The following is a 25,516-nucleotide window of genomic DNA, read 5'->3' as shown; positions in this document are numbered from 1 at the left end:
AGTACAGTGGTAATGATTCAAAGACTCTTTGATTCAGACTCTTTATGAAAATGAAGACAAGTAGAAAAGATTCGAACCGTGGTCACATTCTTTTCGTAGCAAAAAGCGCTGTGTCAACTCCTCGTTGACACATATAGAATTGCAATGCGGCTGCTAGCATAACAGCTAATCCTCGTTAGTATAGTGGTTAGTATCCCCGCCTGTCACGCGGGAGACCGGGGTTCGATTCCCCGACGGGGAGGCTCTTTTTTTTCTTTTTTAGAAGTGATAATGAGAAGTTAACTTAGCACCATCAGTTTTATTTTAAAAACCAAATCAAAACAGGCTTTAGAGAAGATTAAATAAACACAAGTAAATAAAAAACACAATAAATGAAGATTAGACGTGTGACTAAATACGAAATAAACCAAATTATAACCAAACTATATAACGGTCCATGGCTGATCTAAACTACCATTAACCAGTCCTGTTGCTGGCCATCTTCTTCTTCCCTATATTAAGTTATGAATATTTGACCTAACATTTCAAGAGTGTTAAAAACAAATTTGACAAAAATGTCTGAATTAAATGTCAAATAAAATAAGTAAAGAGAAAAATGGATGCTAAAAATACTTTATAGGCTAAAAATGGGCTCAATTTAATGGTAGAGTAAACTGATTGAATCATACTGGAAATTACAGTTAAGCCAGCCGTATTGTTCTTGGATAATGACAGACACACATCATCTCGCTGTTGGAGGGAGGTTTAAGCTTGTGCAAACTCTGAGTCAGAGCCAGTTACAAGAGCTTGAAAAAGTATATTGACCTTGTAGTGAATCTGATGATCTAAAGGTACATGTGGATACAGAAGAAGGTCCCAAAGTCTAATTTATCCAGTTGATACATGGAACCTGGCTTCACAATAATCAGGATAAAAAACGATGGCTTTAAATGATAGAAAAGCAAACTCTTATGAAAAAGCTGCAACAGCAATATAATCCACTGCTGTTGCGCAAATGTTTTCTGTCTTCAGTTTGTCTTCTAGATGCCGTCTAACCATTTGAATTTGAACTATTTGGGATCTTTTCCAGAATAAATCTGCTATTAAAGCCCGCCTTTTAGCCAAGACATGATTGTGCTGTTGCTTTTAGGATGACTAACATACATTCTGCATAACAACAGTTATTCCAAAGAGTGAAAACTTTGTACACGTGTTCCCGGGTTGCCTCCTCCTCCCTTCCTTGGAACACCGGAGAGACAGCCAGAACCAGCTGTACTAGGTCACTGATGTATTTCGTTCATATTTCATTGAAATTTCTTCTCTCTCCCTCCTTCGAGGGCAGCGCAGCATTCGCTCACACAGCTTGGAGACACATCTGCAAGGAATTAACCCAGTTCTTTTGTCCACGTCGCTGGAATTCACCCCGGTTCCTGACTTTCTGGGCACTCATTTGAGCTAAAAGAATTTGACAAAAAATCCACGTCTGGGATGCAGAATATGGAGGAGGGGACAGACTCCTGCATAATAACACCACTGTGTAAAACACAAAAAAGACACTTTCATAATGCTAAATTTATCAAAAATCAGCACCAGTTTTTAGTGCCATCATTGACTTAACATCTGTACTTATGTCTGATTCTTTTTTATAAGAAGCTACTAGTATGATGTAATCCCCACAGAGGTACTTTGGGACTTAAATAAGTCCTTAAAACATGTTTAAAATCCAGGATTTATAATGAATATAACTTTCTTAAATGTCTCCTGCATTCAGTTTCATGACATCCTGATGATCTCATCGCGGTGAAAGAGGACCACACACACACACAGACACACACAAACAAACACACACATTAAATTAAAGCCTACTTCCTCTCTTCTGCTTCCAGGATTCCAACCTTCAGTCCCACAACAGTTTGCTTCTCCTGATCACAGATTTGTACACTCTCAGATTTACACTCAGGCTTCCCCTCCTCCCTCATCGAATAAAGCTCAGCTCAGACCTCTATGACAGAAACAGACAATTCAAATATTTTCTCCTCTCTCATAAATGGTGGGTTTCCATTACTGTTGGAGCACCCAAGCTGGGGCTTGCACTACACACACACAAACACACACAGTCTGGTGGACTACGTGGCAATCTGCACATACACTGCCGTTTTTGTAACCAGGAGGAGGAGGAGTGCTTTATCAAGACAGAACCAAACAAACTTTACATTATGCAGTGACTCGTGCTGATTTATATTTCTCACTCCCAGTATCTGCTTTTATTTTATTTCTGAAGGGATCTGTTTGTTCAATCACACAACAAGAAACAGCTGTTTCTAATAATCCTGCAAGTTATTGTTTGGCAAATACACTGAAACTGCACTTTTATCAACATCCCTGATCTGACTTTAACCGGGACTCGGGCAAAGGTGGAGACTTTGCTATTGAAATAATGTGATTTAGCTTTTTTTTTTTTTTTTTTTTGTAAATTTTGCTTTCCCTTGTTTTTGTCAACTAACACCCAAAGAAAACAGCTCTCTTATTAGCTGCTAATAGTTCACTATTTCCGCAAGGTAATTGCTAACCACGCTGTTTGGTACTGAGCAGATGGGATATGGTTGGTTTTTAGAGCCTTTTAACTGAAAACTATGGGAGCAGTGAAAGTGAACCAGAACAGTAAAGTTGGGTTGTGAGGAGGATGCCAAGGCATCAGATGAAAAGCAGTAAAGTAAAGCTGGGTGCTGCCACAGTGGGGGTGAGATAACTGTCTGTGGAGAAAGCTTCCACTTTGTAATCATAGTCTAGTAAACCACTATTCATTCACCTTCGTACTGTTTACATGTCATTTATCAAGAAAGAGAAGTTCATTTAATGGACGTCTTTGCTTAATTTGGCTGAAGTTTGAGGGTTTCCTGAGCAATGAAGCATCAGAAAATTGGGAATAAATGCACTGCTGAACTTTGAACATGGTGCCACAAGTCAGAAAGTTGTGAGTGTAAATCTCGGTCCTTCGTCCCTGTACAGGTTTGCATGTTTCTTCCCACGTTCACCCCTCTTTCCTCTGTATACTCCATTTTCCTCCCGCAGTGAGAACACATGCCGCCCAGGTGGGCTGGAAAACATGCAGTAAGCTAAACACAGGTGTAAGTCTTACCAAGTAAGTGTTAGCCCGTCTGTCATTTCCATCACATCCAGCTCATGATGGCAGGTTAGACTTCTGTTTACAATGACAAAACCAAATCAATAAATCAGCAAATAAACAAACACGTTATTTTTCACCTTGCAACATAAACAACCAGCAGGAGATCATTACTGCTATGCCACGGATTTGCTTTGACTTTCATAAAGGGGTTCGGTTTGCACAAACTAGTGCAATCCACCTAAAAGAGTGGTTTTTGAGAATTAAATTAAAAACCAAAACAGAATCTGTACAATCCTAGTGAGTTTGAAGGTCAATATTTGGTGTGACCACCTCTATTCTTTAGCACAGTCTGAACTCTCTTAGGCAGCTTTCTTAAAATTTCTTAAAGTAGTCTTTCAGGAATAGTTCTCCAGGCTTCTTAAAGGAAAATCAAAGTTCTTCTTTGGATGTTGGCTGCCTTTCGTTCTGTTCTCTGTCAAATATGATCCCACTCTGCTACAATATTGTTGAGGTCTGTACTCTGGGGAGGCCAGTCCATGACTCATAGCATAGTTCCACTGTGTGTGTTTCTATCCAGGCATCCTTTTATTGCATCGACAGTGTGTTTGGGATTCTTGTCAGGCTGAAAATGAAGCTGTTAACAATCAGATGCCCAAACACCCCTCGCTGAAATGGATTCATCCCTCTATAAGACTGTTTCCACTGACTTTCAGTCCAGTTCTTGTGTAATGTGGGATACCTCAGCCTTTTCTCCCCTCCTTAACCATGGCTTCTTGACAGACATCTTTCCACCGAGACCTTTTGTGATGAAGCATAAGTGAACAGTAGATGGATCAATTGACGAGCCAGATACATTTCTCAGGTCCTGTGTCAGATTTTTCTGTGGATTTCTTATGGACATTAGTTTTAGATACTATTCACCTGTTGTAGACAGTGTTTTTAGGACTGCTACTTCTTTTTTTGTCCTCCACTTGTCTACTTTCCTTAAATTTTTAAGGACACACTCTACACCATATAGAGATATGTCAAGTTTTCAGCTTATTGCTCTTTGGGAATCAAAACTGTGTTATTAGATTCAGCTATAGAAATGGGAACAAATGATCTGTGTCTAAAGAAAATTTTCTAAAGATACAAATTAAAATGAGTTATTTGCTATGTGTAGACAAAATATTGATTTGTCCCTCGAGTTAGTGGCCTTTTTATGTTTAAACGATTCATAGGTCAGTATTAATTGACAAACAAAAAGCATATTCCTCTGAAAAAGACCAAGTATGTGGACTGGACTGAAAATGAGTAAAAAAGCAGTAAAAAAATAGCAAAACAATAAAAAAAAACTTTGGAAGAACTTCAAAAAGTCTGAACAACTATTGCTCAAGACCACTTAAAAAAATTCCAATACAATCTGGCTCCTATGAAACAAAAATAAATGAGAGGTGTCTTATCAATTTGGCCATTTCTATAAATCGGCAGGTACAGAGACATATAGATGCGCTTTGAAGGTCTGAATGTCACTTAAGGTGATGATTTTGTTTAGAAAGAAGGATGGCTCCACCTGCAGGTCACAAACAGTAAAAGCACAATCACATCAATTAGATTGCTGAAATTAAACTTGACTACACTTTTTTTATTACAATCTGCAGAGGTGAGAAGTAACGAAGTACAAATATTTTGTGACTGTACTTAAGTAGAAAACCTGGGTATTTATTTTTCTGACAACTTTTTACTTTTACTCTCTGCATTTTTAAACAACTCTGTACTTTCTGCTCCTTACATTTTCAAAACAGGCTCATTACTTTAACACATTTGAGGGGAGGGGAGTTGTTATTCCTCGCCATTGCTGGCCTTCAAGCATAATAACGATTTGAGCCTAAACAGTAACACAGGAAAGGCAGTCCTGTTTGTTTATTCCTCACCAGGGGATGTTGCATAAAAATAATAAAAGAGGCAAAACTGTCTGCCATAGTCAGACGTTAAAGTGGGCTGTTTTTTTTTTAGCACACTTTTAGCACAGTGTGTTGCTAGCTAAAGCTGTGTTTCCCAACCACTGTGCCACGGCACATGGGTGTGCTGTGAGAAATGATCAGGTATGCCGTGTAAGACTGCTTTCACCTAGGTGGCTGTAGCTCAGGAGGTAGAGCTGATCAGCTATTGATTGGAAGATTGGAGGTTCGATCCCTGGAGGAGCCAAGTATCCTTGGGCAAGATACTAACCCAGGGGTGGGCAATCTCAGTCCACGAGGGCCGGTGTCCCTGCAGGTTTTAGATCTCACCTTGGGTCAACACACCTGAATCACATGATTAGTTCGTTACCAGGCCTCTGGAGAACTTCAGGACATGTTGAGGAGCTAATTTAGCCGAGGACACACCTAAAACCTGCAAGATATACAGCGATATCCAGGTGACGATAACGACCAGGCCTCTGGAGAGCTTCAAGACGGTTATTTATCCATTTAAATCAGCTGTTCAGACACATCTAAAACCTGCAGGGACACCGGGTCTCGTGGACTGGGATTGGGCACCCCTGCTCTAAATGATCGGCCTGAGTAACGGACAGAACAATTGCATCTCTTCCACTTGAGGGCAGTACAACTACCTGCTCTAATTAAATGGGTTGCCAACCGCCAGTAAAACAAGAAAACGAAGAAGAAATTACATAATATTCATGCTGTGAGACAACGCAGCAATAAATATTTGAAAAAAAAGTAGTCAATCTGACATAGGTCCTGAGCATGAGTAATGGTCAGTAGTGGTCAGAAAACAATAAAGGTATACTGGGGACAAACCGAGCCAACTCTGCTATGCCTGGTGGAGGGAAAACATTATCAATATGCTTTTTGTGATATTTTTGTTTGGTGGTGTGATTTTTCTAATGTGAAATATATGCCGAATTGCTGAATTAAGTTGCGTATATCCACAAAGAACAGCAGTTCAGCTGATCCCATTTAACCCCTGACTGTCTACATTTTCTGTTCAAAACAGATACTTTTTGTTTTCTCTGCTCATGTTCTACTTAACTGATTAAAAATTAGAATATTTATTATATTTCAAATTTGGACTAAAAAAAGTTTGTATTTCCATCTACTAATATTATTTTATTATATAATTATTATGGCTCAAGGTTCAGCTAGTTTTACATAAAAATAGCTGGTAGAAGTTGTGGAGTATTTTTTTTAACACTAGTATCTATACTTCTACTTAATCCGTAGTTAAATGTCACAGCTTGGGATAAAACCAGCTCCAGTAGGCAGGACTTTATTTATTTGGCTCCGATTTAATAGTTTGTGTTAAGATTTTGTGTTACTGTAATACTTCATCTTTACTTGTGAGTAGTAAACATGCTGAGATGATTTAAAACACTGAGGAAAAAACATCGTGTGAAACCTGGAGGAATAATAATTAAGTAAACTATCTTGAGAATTTATACTTCACACAATAAATAATTAGGCTGTTGCTGGAGCCAGCAGTTGGAGAAACAAAGAGCACACTGTTTATTGCAGCTCAGTTTTCTTTTTTATTGAATGCAAAATGCAACATAAGATAGACAAGTCCATAAAAAGCAGATAAAGCAAAATATATAACATTTTCAAGGTATGCTTACATCTCATCTGTGCATAAAATCTTCGTAATAGCACTAGTAAATCTCATCATCAAATCTGATAAAATGCTAATTTTGGTGTAACAGAGTTGAACATATCTGCTGAAATCACATTTCACACTCTTACAGCTGCTTGCTAAAATTCAAATAATATGTTAATCTCTCACAATAATATAAAATGTAGTTGTACAATGTGCCCTAACCTAGCCATACAGAAAAAAAGCAGTATGTCCTCCCCAATAATGCTAAATATTTATGACCTGATTAACGTAAAGCAAAGTGCAGAGTAATGATAACAGATCCAAAGACAGACAGACAGTGTGAAGTTCAGTGTGTCAGACAGTGAAGAGCAGACTTTTTAGTTAAGTGCCATGTCTCTCAATGACCAATGCTGAACTCCCTGATAGACCTTCAAAATGTACAGCAGCAGCTTGGCCTACACTTTCTGCACTGATGAAGCTAAACCCATAGACACCAGGGATAATGCATGTAGAAAGGGCTGTCTTTGCACTCCAGTGGGTTTGTTTGTTGTACATGAGCTAATGGGAACAAGTGATTCTCTCTGGATATGGATGTACTCATTCAGGCAAAAATGATGGAGGTCAAGGTGGGTGGCCATTGTAGCCTTACTGGAACTAAAGAGAAACAAAAATGTAAATCACTTCAGAATATTGTAAACACATTAAATATTGCAGACTTTTAATTTTTCACAATTCCACCTCTCACATTATTTGGGAGACATTTTCACCCTCAACGTCAAAACTAAGCACTTAGGTTAGAAATGGGAACAAATTTCTAACTTCATGCCTGCTACAGTAAACAGCTGTTTTGTCTTGGGTCTGTAGGATATTAGATTTTATATTATTTCAATATTTTGAGCTATTTAGAAAACATTCAGTATTGTTAATTGGATGGAAAATGATGATCTGACAGCAGCACAGTAAGATAAAGGGAGATATATACCTCATTGCCCTGCACGTCGTCTGTGACCTCATTGGCCTCCAGGTCTTCAACAACCCCATCGTCCTGGAGGTCTTCAATGACCTCATTGCCCTGCAGGTCCTGGCTTTGCACCTTGTTCAGAACCTATATAAAAAGAAATTTCCAAATTTTAATAAAAAAATGCACAAATTAGTAAACAATAAATGGTTTTTAAGTTTTTGTGTACCAGCTTTAGCAAGATGTGAAGCAAATAGATACTTTCATTACACTTTCTACTCAATTTGAGCACTAAAAATGCTTTCTCAAGCCTCATTCATTCAATCATACAAGGGCTTTTTTCTTTACCTAAGGACTAGGGCTGGGTATCGTCACTGATTTCTAGAATCGATTCAATTCCGATTCACAAGGTCCAGAATCGATTCGATTCACGATTCGATTTAATTCGATTCGATTCGATTCACTTCGATTTGAATATGGGAAATTTTGACGGTCAGAAATATTATAATTCAGATTAGTACATTTACATATTTTTGTATCTATAAAAAGGAAGCTGACACACGCAAGACTTTATCAAAGGTGTGAGCGTCACAGCAGATGCCTTTGTGTCAAAGTAGCTGAAGATAAAACACATGAAGGTGATTTTTTCTGGCCTGGGATTTTATAAAAATATTCTGCAGTACATCAAAAACGAAAGAAAACCATTAATCAACATATGAACATTACCTCTGAAGTTACAGCGGTTTTATTAGAGACACGGCTAAGCGTTTTGCATAATTTTAAAAAGTTTAAATTTGTTCAGCATTGAACGGCAGAAATTAGGTTTTCTTTTCGGAAGTATATAAAACGGAAAGAAAAAAAAAGTCGGCCGATAGTGCTGTAAACAAAGGTAGACTTGTGCGTAACAAGCAAGCGAATAATGCAGAAAACCATACAGAGAGAGAGAGGGAGAGAGAGAGAGAGAGAGAGAGAGAGAGATGTGCCTCATGGTAGAAGCAAAACAGTAAAAGTAAGAGTGAATACATGACGATGTTTATGTGAAGTGTAGTTTGGATCTTCTTTTGCTGCTGGTTCGGTCAATATTGTTTGGAGAGACATCAAACTAACAGCTTTACAATCAGCGCATAAAGGGCGTGAACACAAAGCGCAGACCCGCCGACAGATCAGAATCAGCGGGCTGTCGACTTTCAGCCCCGACTGTGAGAAATTCGACATCTAACTGATTCTGATCCGCGGGCTGCGCTGTGTGTTTAAGTCTTTGTGCAGAATCCGTGTTCCTGCTCTCATTTACTGTTTTAGCTGTTTGGTGGTTGTTGAAATTTTGTGAGATTTCACCTGAGATTCTGGCATTTCGGGCAAAATAAATTTGTATTAAAAAATCGATTCAGGATTTTAATGAATCGATTTTACGTAATCCAAGCCAGAATCGATTTTAATCGATAAATCGATTATAAAAACCCACCCCTACTAAGGACCTTTAACCTCACTGACACAGTATGGACACTGCATGGACGGATCGGGGTGTGAGTATGTGGAGATAAAGCCAAAAGTGTGCTTAGGTGCACACTCAGATGGATACATCAGTGTGAATGTGGACTTCAGTATCTTGCCTAAGCACACTTTGGCATGCAGTTCAGTGGAAGAAGGGATTTAATGACCGTCCCATCTGAGCCACAAGATATGTAAATAGGTGCCGTGCTTTTATATTGTGACTAGCAATTAGTGATTAATACTTACGGCTGCTTCATTGAGTGGAAAACAGTTGCCTGAAAGATCAAACACCACATTTGTTATTTAAAATTTGACAGAAGATGTAAAATAGTTGCATTAAACTACTGTGGGTGAAAAATCAGTGTGATTTTGGTGCTGAGTGTTTGTTCTAGTGCTGTCTCACCTGAGTCGCAGCGTCTCTCCCGCCAAGCAGCCAGATTCAGACGAGGCGCCGCTGTGCATGGCGTGAGCCGGTTGCTTGCTGACGTGACACTGAAGACATCACTGGTGACAGATTGAATCCCAGTGTTTTCACAGATAATAGTGGACAGTTTCACACGGGACAGAGCTGCTCTTTGCTGTGTGGTGAAGACACCTGGATTCTCGTACCACAGCCTGAGAATTTTTCACCAAGTGGAGGAAGGAAGAGATTAGTGTCAACAGAATCTATATCTTAAATGATATACTGATGTCAATAAAATAATATAAATAAACATGCATTAGCAAAGTTTCAGATTTTCAGTTTTCAGACTTCTTATCTTAGTTTTCGAGGGAAAAAAAAGGCACGTTCATGATGTATAAATTATAAATGCCATAACTCTAAATTCCACATCCGACACAGCTTTGCAAGCATCCATACCCATACAGACCTGTCACCCTGGCGAATCCTTTGGAACTGGGTAGCGATGAGGCAAGCAAACAGAGGCCCGACACGACCACCCTCGGCAAATGGCTCTGCAACGCCTCCGAGCCAAACATCAATGTTGTCGGGGGTTCCATAGAGCTCCAGCAGCTTGCGGGCCAGGTCATTGTTGTTCAGCACCCTACCCAGCTCTTCTTGATTCTTGGGCTGAGACAGACCACAGAACCTCCGCCAGGCGTTGTAGCCTTAAGGAGAAAAATACATAAAGTTAGCACAGATGAGAACAATTCTGAGATGATGAAATGCTAGAAAGAAAAACCTAAAAGTGAATAAGGGATGTACCAGGGATGCCGTGGTCACGTGCCCGCTGCATGTTGAGAGAACCGAGGTCCAAGGATATATGCTGTACAAACTGGAACAGCTTGTCTCTCAGAGCGGTCACCATCATGTGATCCTGGGTGTTTAGTTTAGCGGGACTGCCAAACAAACCACGCAGCAGAGGGTCAATTCCACCTGGAAATAAAAGAGAAAAAGATTAGGCTGACAGTTTAAGACAGAGGATAAAAAGAAAATTCAACACAAGTTGTATTTGTGCAACTCACCCTCGAAAGCGATTCTCCAGGGCGTGAAGAAGGCTTTAAACAAGGGTACACTAGGGAACTGAGGGTGATCCCGGAAGTTTGTATCCAGGCGGAACATAATTGGCTGAACAGCTAAGTGGGCGAAGCGGTAAGCTGCGGTTGCAAAGACGTTGGAGATGCTGGGGTCAACGGCGGGATTATAGCCGGGGTAGCGGCCAAGCTGTCTGCGCATTGCATCGGTGCCAACGATGTGCGGCAGATAGTCTCTGAACACAAACAACTGAGAGAGACGGAGAGCTTTAATTTGAGTAAATATGAGCAAATGTTGGAGAATATAAAAGCTGATTCTGAAGTTTAGCTACCTGTGTGTAAGCACCCATGATCTTGCGGGCCTCTTGGTAGAGCGTCTCGCTGTCCCAGTGGGGGTTTATCCTCTTCAGTGCACGAGCAAGGCGGTTATGCTCACGCAAAAACAACGTGTGAAGGGAGGTCAGACCGATGTTTTCATCCACACGGGCATCACCTTATGAACAGAAAGAAAACAAACATCAATACTGTTCATCTCCTGCTTAGACTGTACATTTAGAGCAGTTTAATGGATTAGTAATAACTGAGCAGCCACTTCTGGCATTAAAAAATAAAACCAAAGTGCCACTAAGTGCAGTTCCTTTAGTGATTGCTTGAGAAATTACTAACCTGCAATGAAACAAGGAATCTCCCTGGCGTTTGTATCGTTGGTGACTCTTTTGCGAGTAGCGCACATTTGCACCTGGAGACTGTGGAAGGGCAGCAGCTCACGCCCGTTGTCTCTGAACTCTGTGTTTACTCGCAACAGGCCGCCATCGTCAGTGAGATTGCGAAGAGTTAGAGCGAGCTTATCTTCAGAGCCATACACCTGGCTGAGATCGAGGAAGGCTGTCAGCGCGTTGACCTGCTCTCTCCTGTTCGTCTCACCACCAAAATTTAAGGCACTGTATCCTGTGCCACAAGCCGGGGCGGATCTGAACGCAGGGATGCACTGAGAGAAGGATAGGCGAGAGTCGCCGGGAGGAAGCTGTTCATAGACAAGAAAACATGGGTGAAAAAACTGCTGGTCATGGATACCAAAAACAACATGCCACTGTTTGGTTTCGTGCGTCAGACACTAACCGGGATGGGAATGCATGGCTCGGTGTGCTCACAGCTCTCGTCACAGTTCACCCCGTTGCTAAAGGAACGGATGCTGGGTGAGAAGGGTGTGAAGGTGAGGTCATGGTCGTTCCACTGGCCAAACAAGGTCACCATGTGAGAATACACGGAGTCATTGCTTATGCCTGCGTCTCCTGTGCTCAGGATGTTGTTGGACACCTGTCGCACCTGAGAGTAAAGAAAGTAAGAATGCACAATTCTGGTATAAAAACTAGTAAATACATCCATTAAATTTAAAATTAAAGTCTGATATGTCTGCGTCCTACCAGTGGGAGCAAGAAGTTGTTGAATTTCCGGGTCCTGTTCCATCCTTTGGGTTCGGAGATGCCGTCGTCATACTCAGCAGGCAGCCAACGGGTGAAGGGGGTGTTGGAAGCACCGAGGCGTGGGTTCTTTCTAAAAGTAAACAAGAAACACCCATGTTTGGAAACACCACTTGAGAAATTCCAAGGGAAGTGTACACATCTTTTGCTATAGAAGGTCTCAAATGTTCAGGTGTATTGCGTAAGGATTTCCTTTGAATTTAGACTCTAGTTGGTCTCAAAATCAACTAATTCCACACAAGATCTTTTAATTTTTTCTAGGAATTATGACATAAATTACCCACCCACCCCCCATCCCCAGCAACACATTATTATCCATGAAATCAAAAAATTAAAATAGGCTACATGATGAATAATGCAGTATTTTTCTCATCGAAAATGAGAATGGTTTTATATTTTATGTTTGAAATGCACAATGGTGTGCGTTCTTGCATGTGCATAAAAGAAGTGCTACAGAGGTTAAAGTAGAAAGTTTCTCTTACAGGTTGTTGCACACGCTGGTGATTGTGCGGTACTTGATGAGGTCCGGTGTGGTGACGCACTGCGGAGCTTTGACTCGAGCGGCACATCCAGTTATTTGAGCAAGTTTTTGCAGATCTTCGGGAGTGAGCAAATCTGGAAAATGTGACAGAAACAGTTAAGTGAGTGCAACTTTGTCACCTTCACAAGTCTAATAGTTAATTATATTAAGAGAGAATTGAGTCTTGCATCATGAAACACTAAAGATTCTCAACTCCAGCCAGTAAAAGTTGCCGCAAAGATTGTGTGTGTTGCCTTTGTGTGGGCGCTGTATGTCTAACCTGTTGCATTGAGTGAGCGCTTGTGCACATGATGCACTTTCTCCTGCACAAGACGGATGGTTTGCGCCATGTAGTCCGCAGATCTCACCGCAGAGCGTGTGTCACCTCGGGGTTGCTTCAGGAGACGAAGAGCATCGTGAGGACTCACCACATCCCTGCGGACTCGTCTCAGACTCCTGGAGGGAAAAAAGTCACACAGTTGGAGAAAAAGGTGCATTTCTTCTCCTTCTTCTTTTTTTCCCGAACTGATAAATTATGGCATTACTACTGGCTTAAAAACCAGTTGAAAAGCATTTTACTGCATAGGTATGTGGGGTAAGAAAGCCTATGAGATTAACTCACTCTTCTCTGGAGTACTTGTATGCATCATCCACAATTTTCCTTGCTTCTTCAAAAGATCGCTGAAGAAAAGGACTGCCAAGATATTCATCTGCAGACAAAGAAAATTAACAATCTTATGACATGACTGGGGGAAAAAATATCAGGTGAGGATGAGTATTAGTGACAAAACAGCAGCGTGAAGACTTACTTGCTGGTTTAAGCTCAGCGGGCACCAGGCAGATGCCCAGCATAAGCAGGACAGAAAAAAGCATTTCTGAAACAAACATTTAATCAGAATCCAGTTAAAAACACAACAACAAACAAACAAAGTAACAAAAAACATTTTTTTTAAATTATTTTTTAGATTTGGTGTCACATAAAAATATCTAAGAAAGAAAAAACATTTTGTTACCTGTGAAGGTTTCAGATGTTCTCTCAGGCTTCAGATGCTCTTTGAAAGCTGGTGGTAGTGATGCTGCCTCTCACATTTTCACCCTTTTTATACTCTGTGGGAGGCCAGAGGCCTCGCCCCCATAGATAAAGCAGGTACAGATACCGTCAGTAAAGAGCTCTTCCTTGTTCCTTCTATATGTGTTGAAGGAAATGCTTTGTTTTTATCTAATCAGTTACTGCTTCTGGTCAACTGATAGGACTGACAATACTTTTTGGGAAACAATATAAATATTTTGCCATGCGTACCACTTCAGGATGTTGTCATCATGGCAACAGCAGAGAAAAAAAAATTTGTAATTTCATTTAGGGATTTAAATAAAATGATTTATCTTCTTTTTCAGTTTTATTTAAATGCTTTCTGTCATCAAACATAATGATGTTTTTTATTCATATTAATCTCCTGAGCTGACTTTGCAGTCTTATCTGAGCATGTTGCATTTGGCTTTTGTGCACTTTATATTTCATTCTGCTCAACACAGACCTGCTGCATCCCAAACAATGGAAATAATTTAAATACATTAAAGGAGATAGGAGAGGGAATGCTATGCAAAAAATGGCCTGTATGTAGATATGAACCTTGCACGTTTTGGTTTTCATTTATCACTTTCAGGTTTAGCCATCAGAGACAAGCACACTAACTTTTTTTTTCTTCTTATTTCTTTTCATAAATAAAAGTCAGACTGTGCTGTGTTGGGAGCAATTTCAGTGTTGCCTCATTCAGGCAGTTCATATATAAAAGGCTTTAAAGCATTTACGGGATCTGTCTTTTTGTTTCATTTATTGATGCGCCGCATTTATTCATTTATTGACGCGCAGCATTACAATACAAACTTCCTGCGAAACTTGGGGCAGATTTATTTTTTTATTGATAAAAAATGAAAATCTTCATTGAAAACTAAGCATAAAAATCAGTAATTGTGTTTTTTACCATTCTTTCCTTCTGGGCAGTTCGCATCAATGCTGTATTAACTGAAGGCGGTAGCCACAGACGAACAAGTAAATAAGTAATAGATTGTATTTGTTAGACATGCTTGAGCAATGAGGAAATGCAGTGAACCATAATTTTACCTTGTACCAGTTTATCTGTGTTTGGGTGGAGATTCCTGTAGCTTTTGTATATACACTGGCTTTGTGTTATTTGTCAAGGCAACCTGTGACCCAGGGGATAATAACACAAGGAACAAGTCTGAGAGAAGACCATCAACCTGGATAACAATAACTATGTGCACGTAGTCACAAGAAATCCATACTTGTTCTCGTTAAGCTCAAAGATTAGCTAAAAACACAAGTCGTGACAGTCTATGATGAAAAACACCTTTCATTTATTAATAGACTTCATATTTCTGCTGATAGACTGCAGGGTTACATTAGAAGCTGGCCTAGCTGGAACTAATCGCACATGTTTCTATACTTCATGTCTTCACAACATAGGCCGTCCTAAAAATGTCTGATTGAACAAGGAAATAAATCATTTTGTTTTTATTTTAGGTCAGCTAAAATATTCACTTGTTGAGACTGGATTCATTATGCGTGTGAAGAAAACCATCTTTTTTCCTTTCATTGTGTTTCAGGTCATCCTTTGCATGTTTACTGTGTTTATCCTGGAAGTGATTTGTAAACTGCGAGCAGACTGATCATCCATGCAACAAAATAATTTGACCTTTGTTTTTTAAATATTTTTTAAAAATTGAGGTGCAAAAATTAAACATCAGGTAAATTTTCAAGCTGCAAAACAACTTCACTTCTGCACCATTTTTGCCATCGTTGTCTTCAAGAAGGACATTTCACAGGGTGGGTATCTTTGCCACGCTGGGGTTTTATTTTTTTATTTCATTTTTTATCTAAAAAAGATGGTGGGACTTCACTTGAAAAGTTGGGACATTGGGCTTACAGTCATGTCAAAGAAGAAGTACATCCTCTTTTGAGTCTAAGGTTTTACATTTCAGGGCATAATATTAATAAAAAAAATTTTTAAAAAACATCCTTACGAGATACTAGGTAAGGTACACACAACTTCAGATGAACAGCAACACATGACTTATTATATTGTGCCATTATTTTATTTATTTAACAGACATAAGTCAAAATGCAGAAGCAGAGGGTGGAAAAACGAATAACAACCTTACTGTTTCCATAGCAACTAAGAAGGTAAGTATTAGTCAGGTGATGCTAATTAAATGCAGTCATTTAACTAATCATTAACAACGATGTGTATGTCTATAAAGTTTTAGCAGTTTGTTGATCTGGAGCATTCAGGTGTGTGTTAATAAAATACCAAGAAGGAAAGATATCAGCAATGATCAAGGACTACGCTTCAGACTCTCAGTTAACTTTTAAAGTTCATGGCAGGACAATTAGACTGAACACGTGTGATTTCTTTGGAAGGCTTTCAGGGAGAAAGCCTATTCTCTACAAAGAACATGTCAGCACAGCTTAGGTTTGCAAAGTTGCATCTGAACCAACAAAAAGACTTGTGAAACAATGTCGTTTAGACGGGCGAGACCAACGAGGAGACGTTTGGCCATAGTGCATGGTGCAATGTGAAGCACGGCGGTGGAGTGACCTGGACATCTTGCAGTTACTGAGTCAAGCATGAACTCTTTTTTTCCCCCCTCTTTTTCTTTTCCTGGATCACCTGTTGAGAAAAAAAGAAAACAAGCAGAAGAAGACTAGAGCAATAGAATAAACAACATCATGATGATCTATGGGACTATAACAGTAAATACTAAATGTTAAACATTGTTGTGTAGCACGTAAGACCGACAGCGCACAATGTGCTTTAAGATAGGAGCCAAAAAGGGTGTAGTTTGTGTGTGAGCACCCGTGTGTACACCTGTGAGCATGAACATGCATGAACGCGCTTGTTTTTAAAAGGTTCCTACATGTAATGATCTGTTAGAGGGTGTGGGGAGCCACAGCCCCGTCCACCAGGGCATGAACTCTTGACTCTCTGTACTCTAGAGTCAAATGTGAGGCCATCTGTCTGACAGCTAAAGCAGCTAAAACACTCCTCAGAGATTTGGGTCCATACTGATGTGACAGATTTGTCGGCCACACGTCCAGGATGAGAATCTCCTGTTGCTTCAACTTGAAGCAGCCACATTCCAACTCACTTAAATCACCATTCTTACCCATTTCAACGGTCAGCAGGTGATCTTGACCATTTCTGGATACCTAAATGAGTTGCATCGATGAGCAGTTGATCAGGTGTTCCTCACAAAGAGCCCGGTGACTCTATATTTTTGTTATGAGACAGTTTAATGCTTGCTTTGATGTGGTAATGCAAAGCTTGACTCGAAATAAGAACATTTCCTGCACATCAAAACACATTACTGTTAATGAACTGAGATTAGTGACTGACAGTGCATGCAAATCTTTGGATGTGTCCAAGACCTTAAACATTAAGAAATATGATTCATGTTTTCGTTCAGACTGCCTGCCGGTGATAAAAAAAAAAAGTTTAGTTTTCTGTGAGGAAACCTCTGTTTTTCGCAACATTAGCTGAAGGATTTCACTTGCAGCCATGTCCAAATCAGACTTTGAAGGAAGTAAAAAAGCAGAAATAAAAAGCAACGACTGAGATGTTGTTAACTAACTTCAAGGTTTAGCAAGAAATCCGATTTCACCACAGGGTTGGGTAGTAAGTTTCGAGGTGTTTTGTATTAAACCTGATTCTGCTTTTAGATTTGAGCAACAAAGCTGCACAATCAGTGCAGCATTAACGGTGGATACAAACTGAATGCAGCACTTTCATTTTTAATGATCCCTTTTGTCTAAAATTATTTTGTGAGATTGAACAATGCCTCTTAGTTCAGTTAGTAATTCCGCTGGTGCTTTATACTCACCTTCATTATAAACATGATAAGGAAACTGGGAACTAGAGACAATAAATCGTCACACTTGCTTTGGTAGTAGGAGTTCAGCATGCATGAAATCTTATCTTAACTCACCACCTTTATCAGATCGTCCTAATGGTTAAACCACATTAACCCTTTTTATGTTTGCTTTTCTGAATCTTGTTCACCCCCCCCCCCCCCCCCCTTGTTTTTCTTTCCACCAAAGCAGTTTAGGGTCATCAGGGCTATAATAAAACATCATTGTAACCATTTTTTAAAGCAAGGTTAAAGCAACGCTGTGTCATAAAATACATTATTTTTAATGGCTAAAAAAGGGCCCATTTTACCTGGAAGAACCCGGACTTTTCTTCTTGGAATTGAAAACTTTGCTGCTTGACCTGATTTCAGCCTGAACAAAATCCTAATATTCAGGGAACATTTCAGAAACTCCGTTATTGAAGTTTCGACGCATCTTGTGAAACTAAAAGACAAAAGGGCATGTCTGTTGTCTCATGTGTGTTTCCTGTTTTTAAACAAAGACAAACGTTGTAGTGTAACGAGCCTGCATACAAAGAGTGTGTGTTCATTATTATTTACCATTTCAAATGCTTGATTCAAAAATAAAAAATCTATAAATTACAGCAGAAAAGGATTCCCGTCAGCCCCGGCATCACTTCACCTCTTTGAACTGTAGTTCTGTGTTGCTCCAGTTAATAACTGACCCAAACACAAATGCAGGTACTTTACAGTCGTTATTTGGTAAATGATAAATGGCCTGTATTTGTGTAGCGCTTTACTAGTCCCTAAGGACCCCAAAGCGCTTTACACATCCAGTCATCCACCCATTCACGCACACATTCACACACTGGTGATGGCAAGCTACATTGTAGCCACAGCCACCCTGGGTTGCACTGACAGAGGCGAGGCTGCTGGACACTGGTGTTGTGTTTATATCAATGAGTAATTCTAAAACTTTCTATCTCATATAGATAAGAGTTATGAAGTAGGTCATAATAAACACACTGGCCACTTCATTACGCACGCCTGCTGACGTTCATACAGAGCGTCACGACGAGGAAAGAAGCTAATTTAATAGACTTCATCTCAAGAGTCTCGATTTCTGCTGAAACATTTGAATGGCAGGGTCAGAATTGGATATAAACAAGATGAAAGCACAGGCTGCTGGCAGTGGTGTAATCATGTAGGGGGTATTTTAATAGCACACTCTGAACCCCTTAGTACCAATTTAGCAATGCCAGAGCCTATATATTGTTGCTAGCCATGTCCATCCCCATATGACCACAGTGTAGCTTTTAATGGCTTCTTCCAGCAGAAAAAAAACAAACCTCAAATCATCTCAAATTGATTTTCTGAGCATGACAATGAGTTCACTTTACTCAAACTGACTCCACCGTCATTAGATCTCAATCCAGTGAAGCACCTTTGATGTAGTAGAACAGGAGATTTAGTTCATGGACACAACCATCAAATCTACAGTAACTGTGTGATGCTATCATGTCCATATGGACCAAAATCTCTGAGCACCTTTTTGAGTCTGTGTCATGAAGTATTCAGGCATCTCTGAAGACAAAAGGATTCTAGCAAGTGTGCACAGAAACACACAGAGTAATAGAGACAGACACAAAGGTAATATGTGTATTAAATCTATGTTTGTTTGTCAACTTCAATCCATATTCCTCAGAGAAGTAGCTTCCACGTATCCCACCCCTGAAATTAAACTATATTTGCTACTGGCTTTATCTTCTGAGATTCAAATTTCAAATATCCATTCAAATTTCACGAGACTGTATTACAAGACTGTACTGCATGTAGCAACTGTTTTCCAGCTTTTGTTTGGTGATTGGTGTCCTCGCTTACAAAACTGCAAATACAAATATCTATTGTTTCTGGTTATACATGAACAACAAACGGGGGAAAAAAAACCCATACTGAGATCTACAATGAACTGATGAGCTTGATCGCGTCACAAATTGTGAGGTTGAAGGAAGAAGAAATAGAATACCGAACTGATTTCACAAGCTGTGAAAGAAAAAGTACCTTGGAGAAAGAAAAGAACAATGGGTTTAAATTAAACAATGAGTGGAATTCCAGCCTTTTTATTTACTGTATCTATTGTGACACCAGGAACACAATACTATGGCTTTCTATTAATGTCTGTCATCTCCTCTGATTCAGATTACATGATACACATGATCACCAGGAAGTTTTTTATTTTTTTCATCATAAAAGTATGTTATTACTCAGAGGGCAGTGCATTTCTTATTGTGCAAAGAGAAGTTATTAAGCGATGATGTGATAAACTAAATGACTGTGGAGTTTTGCAGAATAGCAAAGATGAGGATCTTCCTGCAGTGTTGATGAACCAGGTAATGAGGTGACGTTGGTATGGAACAATGTTAAATGTGGTTGATACAATTCACAATGAGGATAGTGATGCCAAACTGCATTTCTTTGCAGCTTTTCAAGGCAGTTCTTGGAAAAATATTTAACAAGCAAATAAGTTGTCAAAAAAAAAATAGCTGCTCTGTTTCTTAATCTCTGGCTGGCAGTGGCCAGTTTAAAACATCTCAAACCAGCTTTGCTCTGTATTTTTAGATATTGTGCAACATTTACTGGGTTTTTCCAGCATGCACGCAAAAACAAAATGAAAAATAAATTGGCAACCCCTCCAAGAAAGCTTTGGGCTCACTGTTTATTTAATCAAAATAATATATATATATATTTGTTCTTAACTTCTTTTAAGTAGCACAATACAGAATCACTATGCAGACCAGTAATGCTTACATAAAGAGTCAGCCCACAAAGGCCCATTTTGATCCAGGAACAAACTCTCCTTTTCCCGCTGTATGTCGACTTGTATCCTCAAACATAAAGCCTGAGGGGGGCATAAATGTTGGACTTTTAACTGTATTTTCATAAATTTTACAGCCTGTCCTACTGATAAAGACCTTCCCCACAGCCATTCATACCACTAAACTGAAGTAATAGGTGAACAATTAAATAAAAGAAAAGCCCCTGTTTTTTCACTCTGCACTCTGGAAAGATCTTTTCCAGCAGTTTGCTGAGAGCAAAAATAAATCAAATAAAATAAAATAGGACATTTTCTATGACTTAACAAAAAACTTCTGTAATTTTACACATTTATTTCTTACAATTTAAGCTCAAGCCCTGACAGACATCTTTCATTTACTTCAGCAGTATTTCTTTATCATGTGAAAAAAAAAAACTGAGAGGTACTGTTGAAATGGCACTTCCTTCTCTTATACTGAGATCTCTCAGGAATTCAATTTGCAGTTAAACTACTTTGCACTGACAGAAAGACCGCTTAAGATCAAAGTACGTTGTATGCGGCTCATGAACGTACATGATTTACATGAATGTGATGTACGCTTGACACTGAATACTAATATTCTAATTACTTTCCGTGGAGGCCGGCAGTTAAAACAATAAATCAATCAGCGTCCGTCAAGTGTCCGGCAGCCTCGCCTCTGTCAGTGCGCCCCAGGGTGTGAATGTGTGTGTGTATTGGTGGGTGACTGGATGTGTAAAGCGCTTTGGGGTCCTTAGGGACTAGTAAAGTGCTATACAAATACAGGCCATTTACCATTTACTATTACTTGAAAAGTAAGCTGGAACATGAAATGGAACAAAGGCAACAGAGCTAACCACAAAAGAGGAACATGTGAGGGAAAACAACACATTAAAGAAGCTCAGACAATGGTGGCAGCAGACCATTTTTTTTGTAACAGTTTCACTTTGTTACAAAGAAGTGCTTTACCCACACTGAATTAAAGTCGTCTGTGCAGAACTGAGGCTAAAGGATAAACACAAACAGAAACATGAAGAAGAGGAGCCTATTTCCAGTTCTTCCACAGATTTAGACACCTGACAGCTACATGTGTCTACAAAGGTCAACGTAGCACCAACCAAGAGCCATGTTCAAGGCCTGGAGTTTCATCAGTAATAAGTTAGTAATAAACGAAACTCCAGAATCATTGTGTGGTTCTGACTTTGACTTTTGAATCATAGTTTGGTTCTAGGGAAATGGATAAAAAATGTTTTTTGCAACAGGTATGATAATAATGATTGGGACAAAACCCCTCGGAGTAAAGAAACGCCACTTCCTTCCTGATTATGAATTCAAAACACGGCAGTGGCCTTTTATCGGTTTTATCAGATGTGATCACATCAGCCAATTCCTGGCGTCGCTCTCGCTGTATCCTTTAGATTAAAAAAGAAATATTCCTTAAAAAACTAAAGTCCTATTAAAGTTTTTCCACCTTTAATAGTACTAAAGAGTTTTCACCCAGAGTTTTTCCTTTCACCTACTGGTTTCTTAGTGGGTTTTTTTTTTTTTTATATATATATATTTGTCATAATTACATGTTTCAGGAAAACATATAAATGTTAATATTAGACAAACATAACCTGAGTAAATGTAAAATTTAGTTCAGTCCAGTTTCATTATTTCATTTATTAAGGGGAAAAGGCTGTCCAAAGCTACTTACATAATTGCTCCCTAATCCTAATAACTGGTTGTCCCACATATGGCAGCAAGAACTGTAATCATGCATTTGTGATGACTGCCAATGAGTCTTTCACATCACTGTGGAGGAAATTTGTCCCACTCTTCTTTGCAGAACTGTTTTAATTTAGTCACATTGGAGGGTTTTCAAGCATGGACAGCCAGAAGGATCTCATGTCCAGACTTTCACTAGGCCACTTCAAAACGTTCATTTTGTTGTTTTTGAGCAATTCAGACGTAGATTTTCAGGTGTGTTTGGATCATTGTCCTGCTGCATAGAGAGCAGAATTCACAGTTCCAACAAATTACGCCAATTCATCCAGGTCCTGAAGCAGCAAAGCAGCCCTAGGCCATAACACCATGTTTGACTGTTGGTGTGATGTTCTTTTTATTAAATGCTGTATTAGTTTTATGCAGACGTAACGGGACTCCAACCTCCAAGAAAGTTCAACTCTTGTCTCCTGAGTCCACAAAAGTCTTGGGGATCATCAAGATGTTTGTTGACAAATGTGAGACTTTTTTGGTCAGGAGTGGTTATTTCCCTTTCCATGCATGCTGCTGTTTCAGTTTGTTACAAAGAAGTGCTTTACCCACACTGAATTAAGGTCATCTGTGCAGCACTGAGGCTAAAGGATAAACACAAACAGAAACATGAAGAAAAGGAGCCTACATTTCCAGTTTTTCTACAGATTTAGACACCTGACAGCTACATGTGTCTGCAAAGGTCAACGTAGCACCAACAAAAAACTGCTCAAGCCCTGGAGATTTTTCAGTAATAATTTGGGATTAAATGATACTCCAGAATCACTGTTTGGTTCTGACTTTGACTTTTGAACTACGGTTTGGGCTCAGAGACAGAATTACACCCAGGCTGCTGCACCAAGCCTTGTGGCACGTGATCACATGCTCAACCAGGTTGTAAAGCTGAAGCTTTGGCCATCAAACACCTTTGCCATTGTAGCACACATTCCAGAGAATTGATTTATTGGCAGGAACACTTACTGGCAGTGTGTCAATAATGATCTCACCTGAGATAGTTATCTGTTCCAGTGATAGTGAAGACTGTAATATTTAAACCTTCCAGTCATTCACTGAGTCTGGATGGTCCCTGTTTCATTTTCCCCCCACCAGAGGTCACCACTGTCCATCCCTGTGGTGAGTACTCTGCCTGACGTGAACAGCTCACCTGTTGTCAGCTCTGGTTTTCCTGGATTTGCTCACGAGACTTGGATGGGAAGTTCGTCCCCAGGCTTAAGTGTTTCAGTAAAAGCCATTCTTACCAAGGTCAGCACCTGGAGACAGAACTGATAAAGGATCTGTGTCAAGTCTATGGGTGTCACAACACACCCTACTGGTAAATGAGTGATTGAACCAAACGGTGGCTGAGAACAGAAACAGAATTATTTCCTATTACACCTGAGTGGGTTAGGGTTATAATCAATAACTAGGCTATATCTATACCAATACAAGAGATAAAGAAGAACAACAGGGAGCTAGGATTTCCCTGTTCTTCCAGGTGAATATGCCCCAGCTGTATATCTGAGGGCACAGAAGAAAGGCAAAGTTTGGTGACAGACATAAGGGACGTGAAGTAGAAAGTCCCCCCTATGATGAGAACTCTGAGTTAAAGCTAAGAGCCACAGCATAGAAGAGGCAGCAAACTCTCCGACCACTATAAATTTACAAGCATAAGTAAAAAAAAAAAGCAGAACTTTACTGTAAAAAGTTGCAGTTACAGGTGCTCAGTGTAAATCAAGCATGGGTCACAAACGGAGTCCTTTCACTTCTCTGTAGCTCGCTGCTTCATTTATAACTGAAACTCTACCAACTATATAACAAATTCTTGATCATTATGTATAATATTCTAAAAAATATTCACCGAAAACAAAAGCGTGAATTACAAAGATTTATTTGCATTTTTATTGTTAAGGAGGACAAATTTCCTGGATGTTACCTCAGACATAAAAAGCAGGCAGATTTTCTGCAAGAATACAGAAAAACACTCCAGTAATGATAAGCAGCTGTGCACCAAGACTGTAATGGGGTTGAAAGGGAATGACGTTCATGTAAAACTGTCTCACTGTTGGCATCTAGACTGAAACTGTAAGGCATATTGAAATAACTGAAGTGACGTGTTCTCCTCTGACCGGTGCTGCTACTGTATTTTTGTGGTTTCTCACAGGAAAACTCAGGTTATATTGAGAAAGGGGAAGACTGTCGGGGGACAGCTTTCAGCTCTGGAAAACATTTACAGCAGGCACTGACTTAGGAAAGTCAACACCATCTGCAAGGACCAAGCACACCCATGCACAGCCAATTTGAACTAGTGCAACCTTTCACACATAGACCTTGAAGCTCTGAATTACGATCCAAGAGCCATAAACAGGTTTAACTAGTCCATCAAATGTCCGCATAACGACTGTTTGGACACAGTTTTAACTACCAAACCTGCACTGCAACCATATTATTGCATTACCTGAGTCATTTTGAAACCATTTGCAATTTGCACTCTATTCATATTTTTTATCATTTTATTATATTACTATTTTTTTTAATAGGAAAATTATTTTATTATATGGAAAACTTGCACATATCTGTGCTGTGTGTAAAGTCATTGACTGCGCTGTGAAAATACGGTTTTGGACATTTGTGAACAACAAGAATGAGAGAAACAGAAACATTAAAAATACTCACAGTGACTTAATGACCTCAGATTTTCCCCTCAAAGGTTAATCAGGTAGAGACTATATAAAAACAGCATGAGCTGCACCAAGTTTAGTGGTTTACACATTTGCCTGGTGATCCCAGATTGCAACAGGAAGGACATCTGGTGTAAAAAATCTGCTAATCAAACATGCAGAGCTACCTGCTGGACTGTTTGATTTGGGGGGGAGGGGGGGGGGATTGGCCTTTTTAAGACTGCATGTTTCCCAGCATATCTTCACAAATGCCCATTGATTGTTAAAGGAAAAAGAAAACAAACAATCAAAATTCTCAAGAACATATCAGGAATGCATCCAAATCCGAATATCTTTCTGTTTCAAGTGTTCTTAATTTGTGCCTGTTGTGGAGGGAATTTCAGGCCCTGGAAGAGGTTTGCAGTCTCAGACCACTGCTGTTCAAAACGGTGATGCTTCTCATTATCTGTGTCCACAGCTGTGAACGGGGCAATTTTCAGAACTTCGCTTGGTTTGGTGTGAGATTTAGTAAAAAAAAAAAAATCGGATTGGTATCAAAAGAGTGAGAGACATTTTTCTGAACAAAGCAGAAATGGATAATAGTTAAATAGTAATAAAATAATTGTAATCTAGATAAATATGACTCAAAGGTTTATAGAATTTGGTTAAATCAGCCAAATCCAATTGAAGAGCCTTACAGTTTTCTAAATTCTAATTTTCTACATTGTCTTGTATAGAAATAAACGACTTCAACAATTTGCATTATAATTTAACTATATGAAAAAAAAGATTTCTGT

The 25,516-nt window shown here is 39.4% G+C and overlaps 1 protein-coding gene, 1 long non-coding RNA gene and 1 other non-coding gene across 4 annotated transcripts; 1 reads left to right on the top strand and 2 right to left on the bottom strand.

The window, feature by feature from the left end:
* The first annotated feature begins 169 nt into the window (after positions 1-169).
* Positions 170-241, top strand: trnad-guc (transfer RNA aspartic acid (anticodon GUC)). The gene has a single exon. It is a non-coding gene; the product is annotated as a tRNA-Asp (tRNA).
* A 6,337-nt stretch (positions 242-6,578) lies between these two features.
* mpx (myeloid-specific peroxidase) lies at positions 6,579-13,699 on the bottom strand. 2 transcript variants are annotated; one of them, XM_085166643.1, is made up of 16 exons: positions 13,619-13,699; positions 13,415-13,480; positions 13,228-13,315; positions 12,886-13,061; positions 12,568-12,700; positions 12,029-12,158; positions 11,724-11,930; positions 11,271-11,628; positions 10,937-11,097; positions 10,596-10,854; positions 10,336-10,506; positions 10,001-10,238; positions 9,535-9,746; positions 9,378-9,406; positions 7,665-7,775; positions 6,579-7,336 (listed from the first exon to the last, which is right to left on the bottom strand). In XM_085166643.1, exons 2-16 carry the CDS (start codon positions 13,476-13,478, stop codon positions 7,328-7,330), a joined length of 2,346 nt encoding a protein of 781 aa, XP_085022769.1. In that variant the 5' UTR covers positions 13,479-13,480; positions 13,619-13,699; the 3' UTR covers positions 6,579-7,327. The 2 variants fall into 2 exon arrangements, with proteins under 2 accessions (XP_085022769.1, XP_085022768.1); XM_085166642.1 differs by having other exon boundaries at positions 7,665-7,787; positions 13,619-13,698.
* Positions 13,700-15,021: 1,322 nt separating this feature from the next.
* Positions 15,022-25,367, bottom strand: LOC146514368 (uncharacterized). The gene is made up of 3 exons (XR_014875122.1): positions 24,736-25,367; positions 23,228-23,345; positions 15,022-16,294 (listed from the first exon to the last, which is right to left on the bottom strand). It is a non-coding gene; the product is annotated as an uncharacterized LOC146514368 (long non-coding RNA).
* Between the last annotated feature and the right edge of the window lie 149 nt (positions 25,368-25,516).

This window comes from Neolamprologus multifasciatus, chromosome 7 (genome assembly GCF_963576455.1).
Source record: "Neolamprologus multifasciatus chromosome 7, fNeoMul1.2, whole genome shotgun sequence".
Taxonomy (NCBI): domain Eukaryota; kingdom Metazoa; phylum Chordata; class Actinopteri; order Cichliformes; family Cichlidae; genus Neolamprologus; species Neolamprologus multifasciatus.
The sequence above is the reverse complement of the archived record's forward strand: the minus strand, read 5'-3'. Positions and strand labels throughout refer to the sequence as shown.

Bases quoted from the DNA above. Each gene is read 5' to 3' on its own strand.
- mpx (XM_085166642.1), bottom strand. From the start codon at position 13,478: ATGCTTTTTTCTGTCCTGCTTATGCTGGGCATCTGCCTGGTGCCCGCT. The intron at 12,159-12,567 runs GTAAGAGAAACT...GTTTACTTTTAG, and splicing joins ACCAGCGTGTGCAACAACCT to AAAGAACCCACGCCTCGGTG. The intron at 10,507-10,595 runs GTGAGTTGCACA...TTTTATTTCCAG, and splicing joins CTGGAGAATCGCTTTCGAGG to GTGGAATTGACCCTCTGCTG.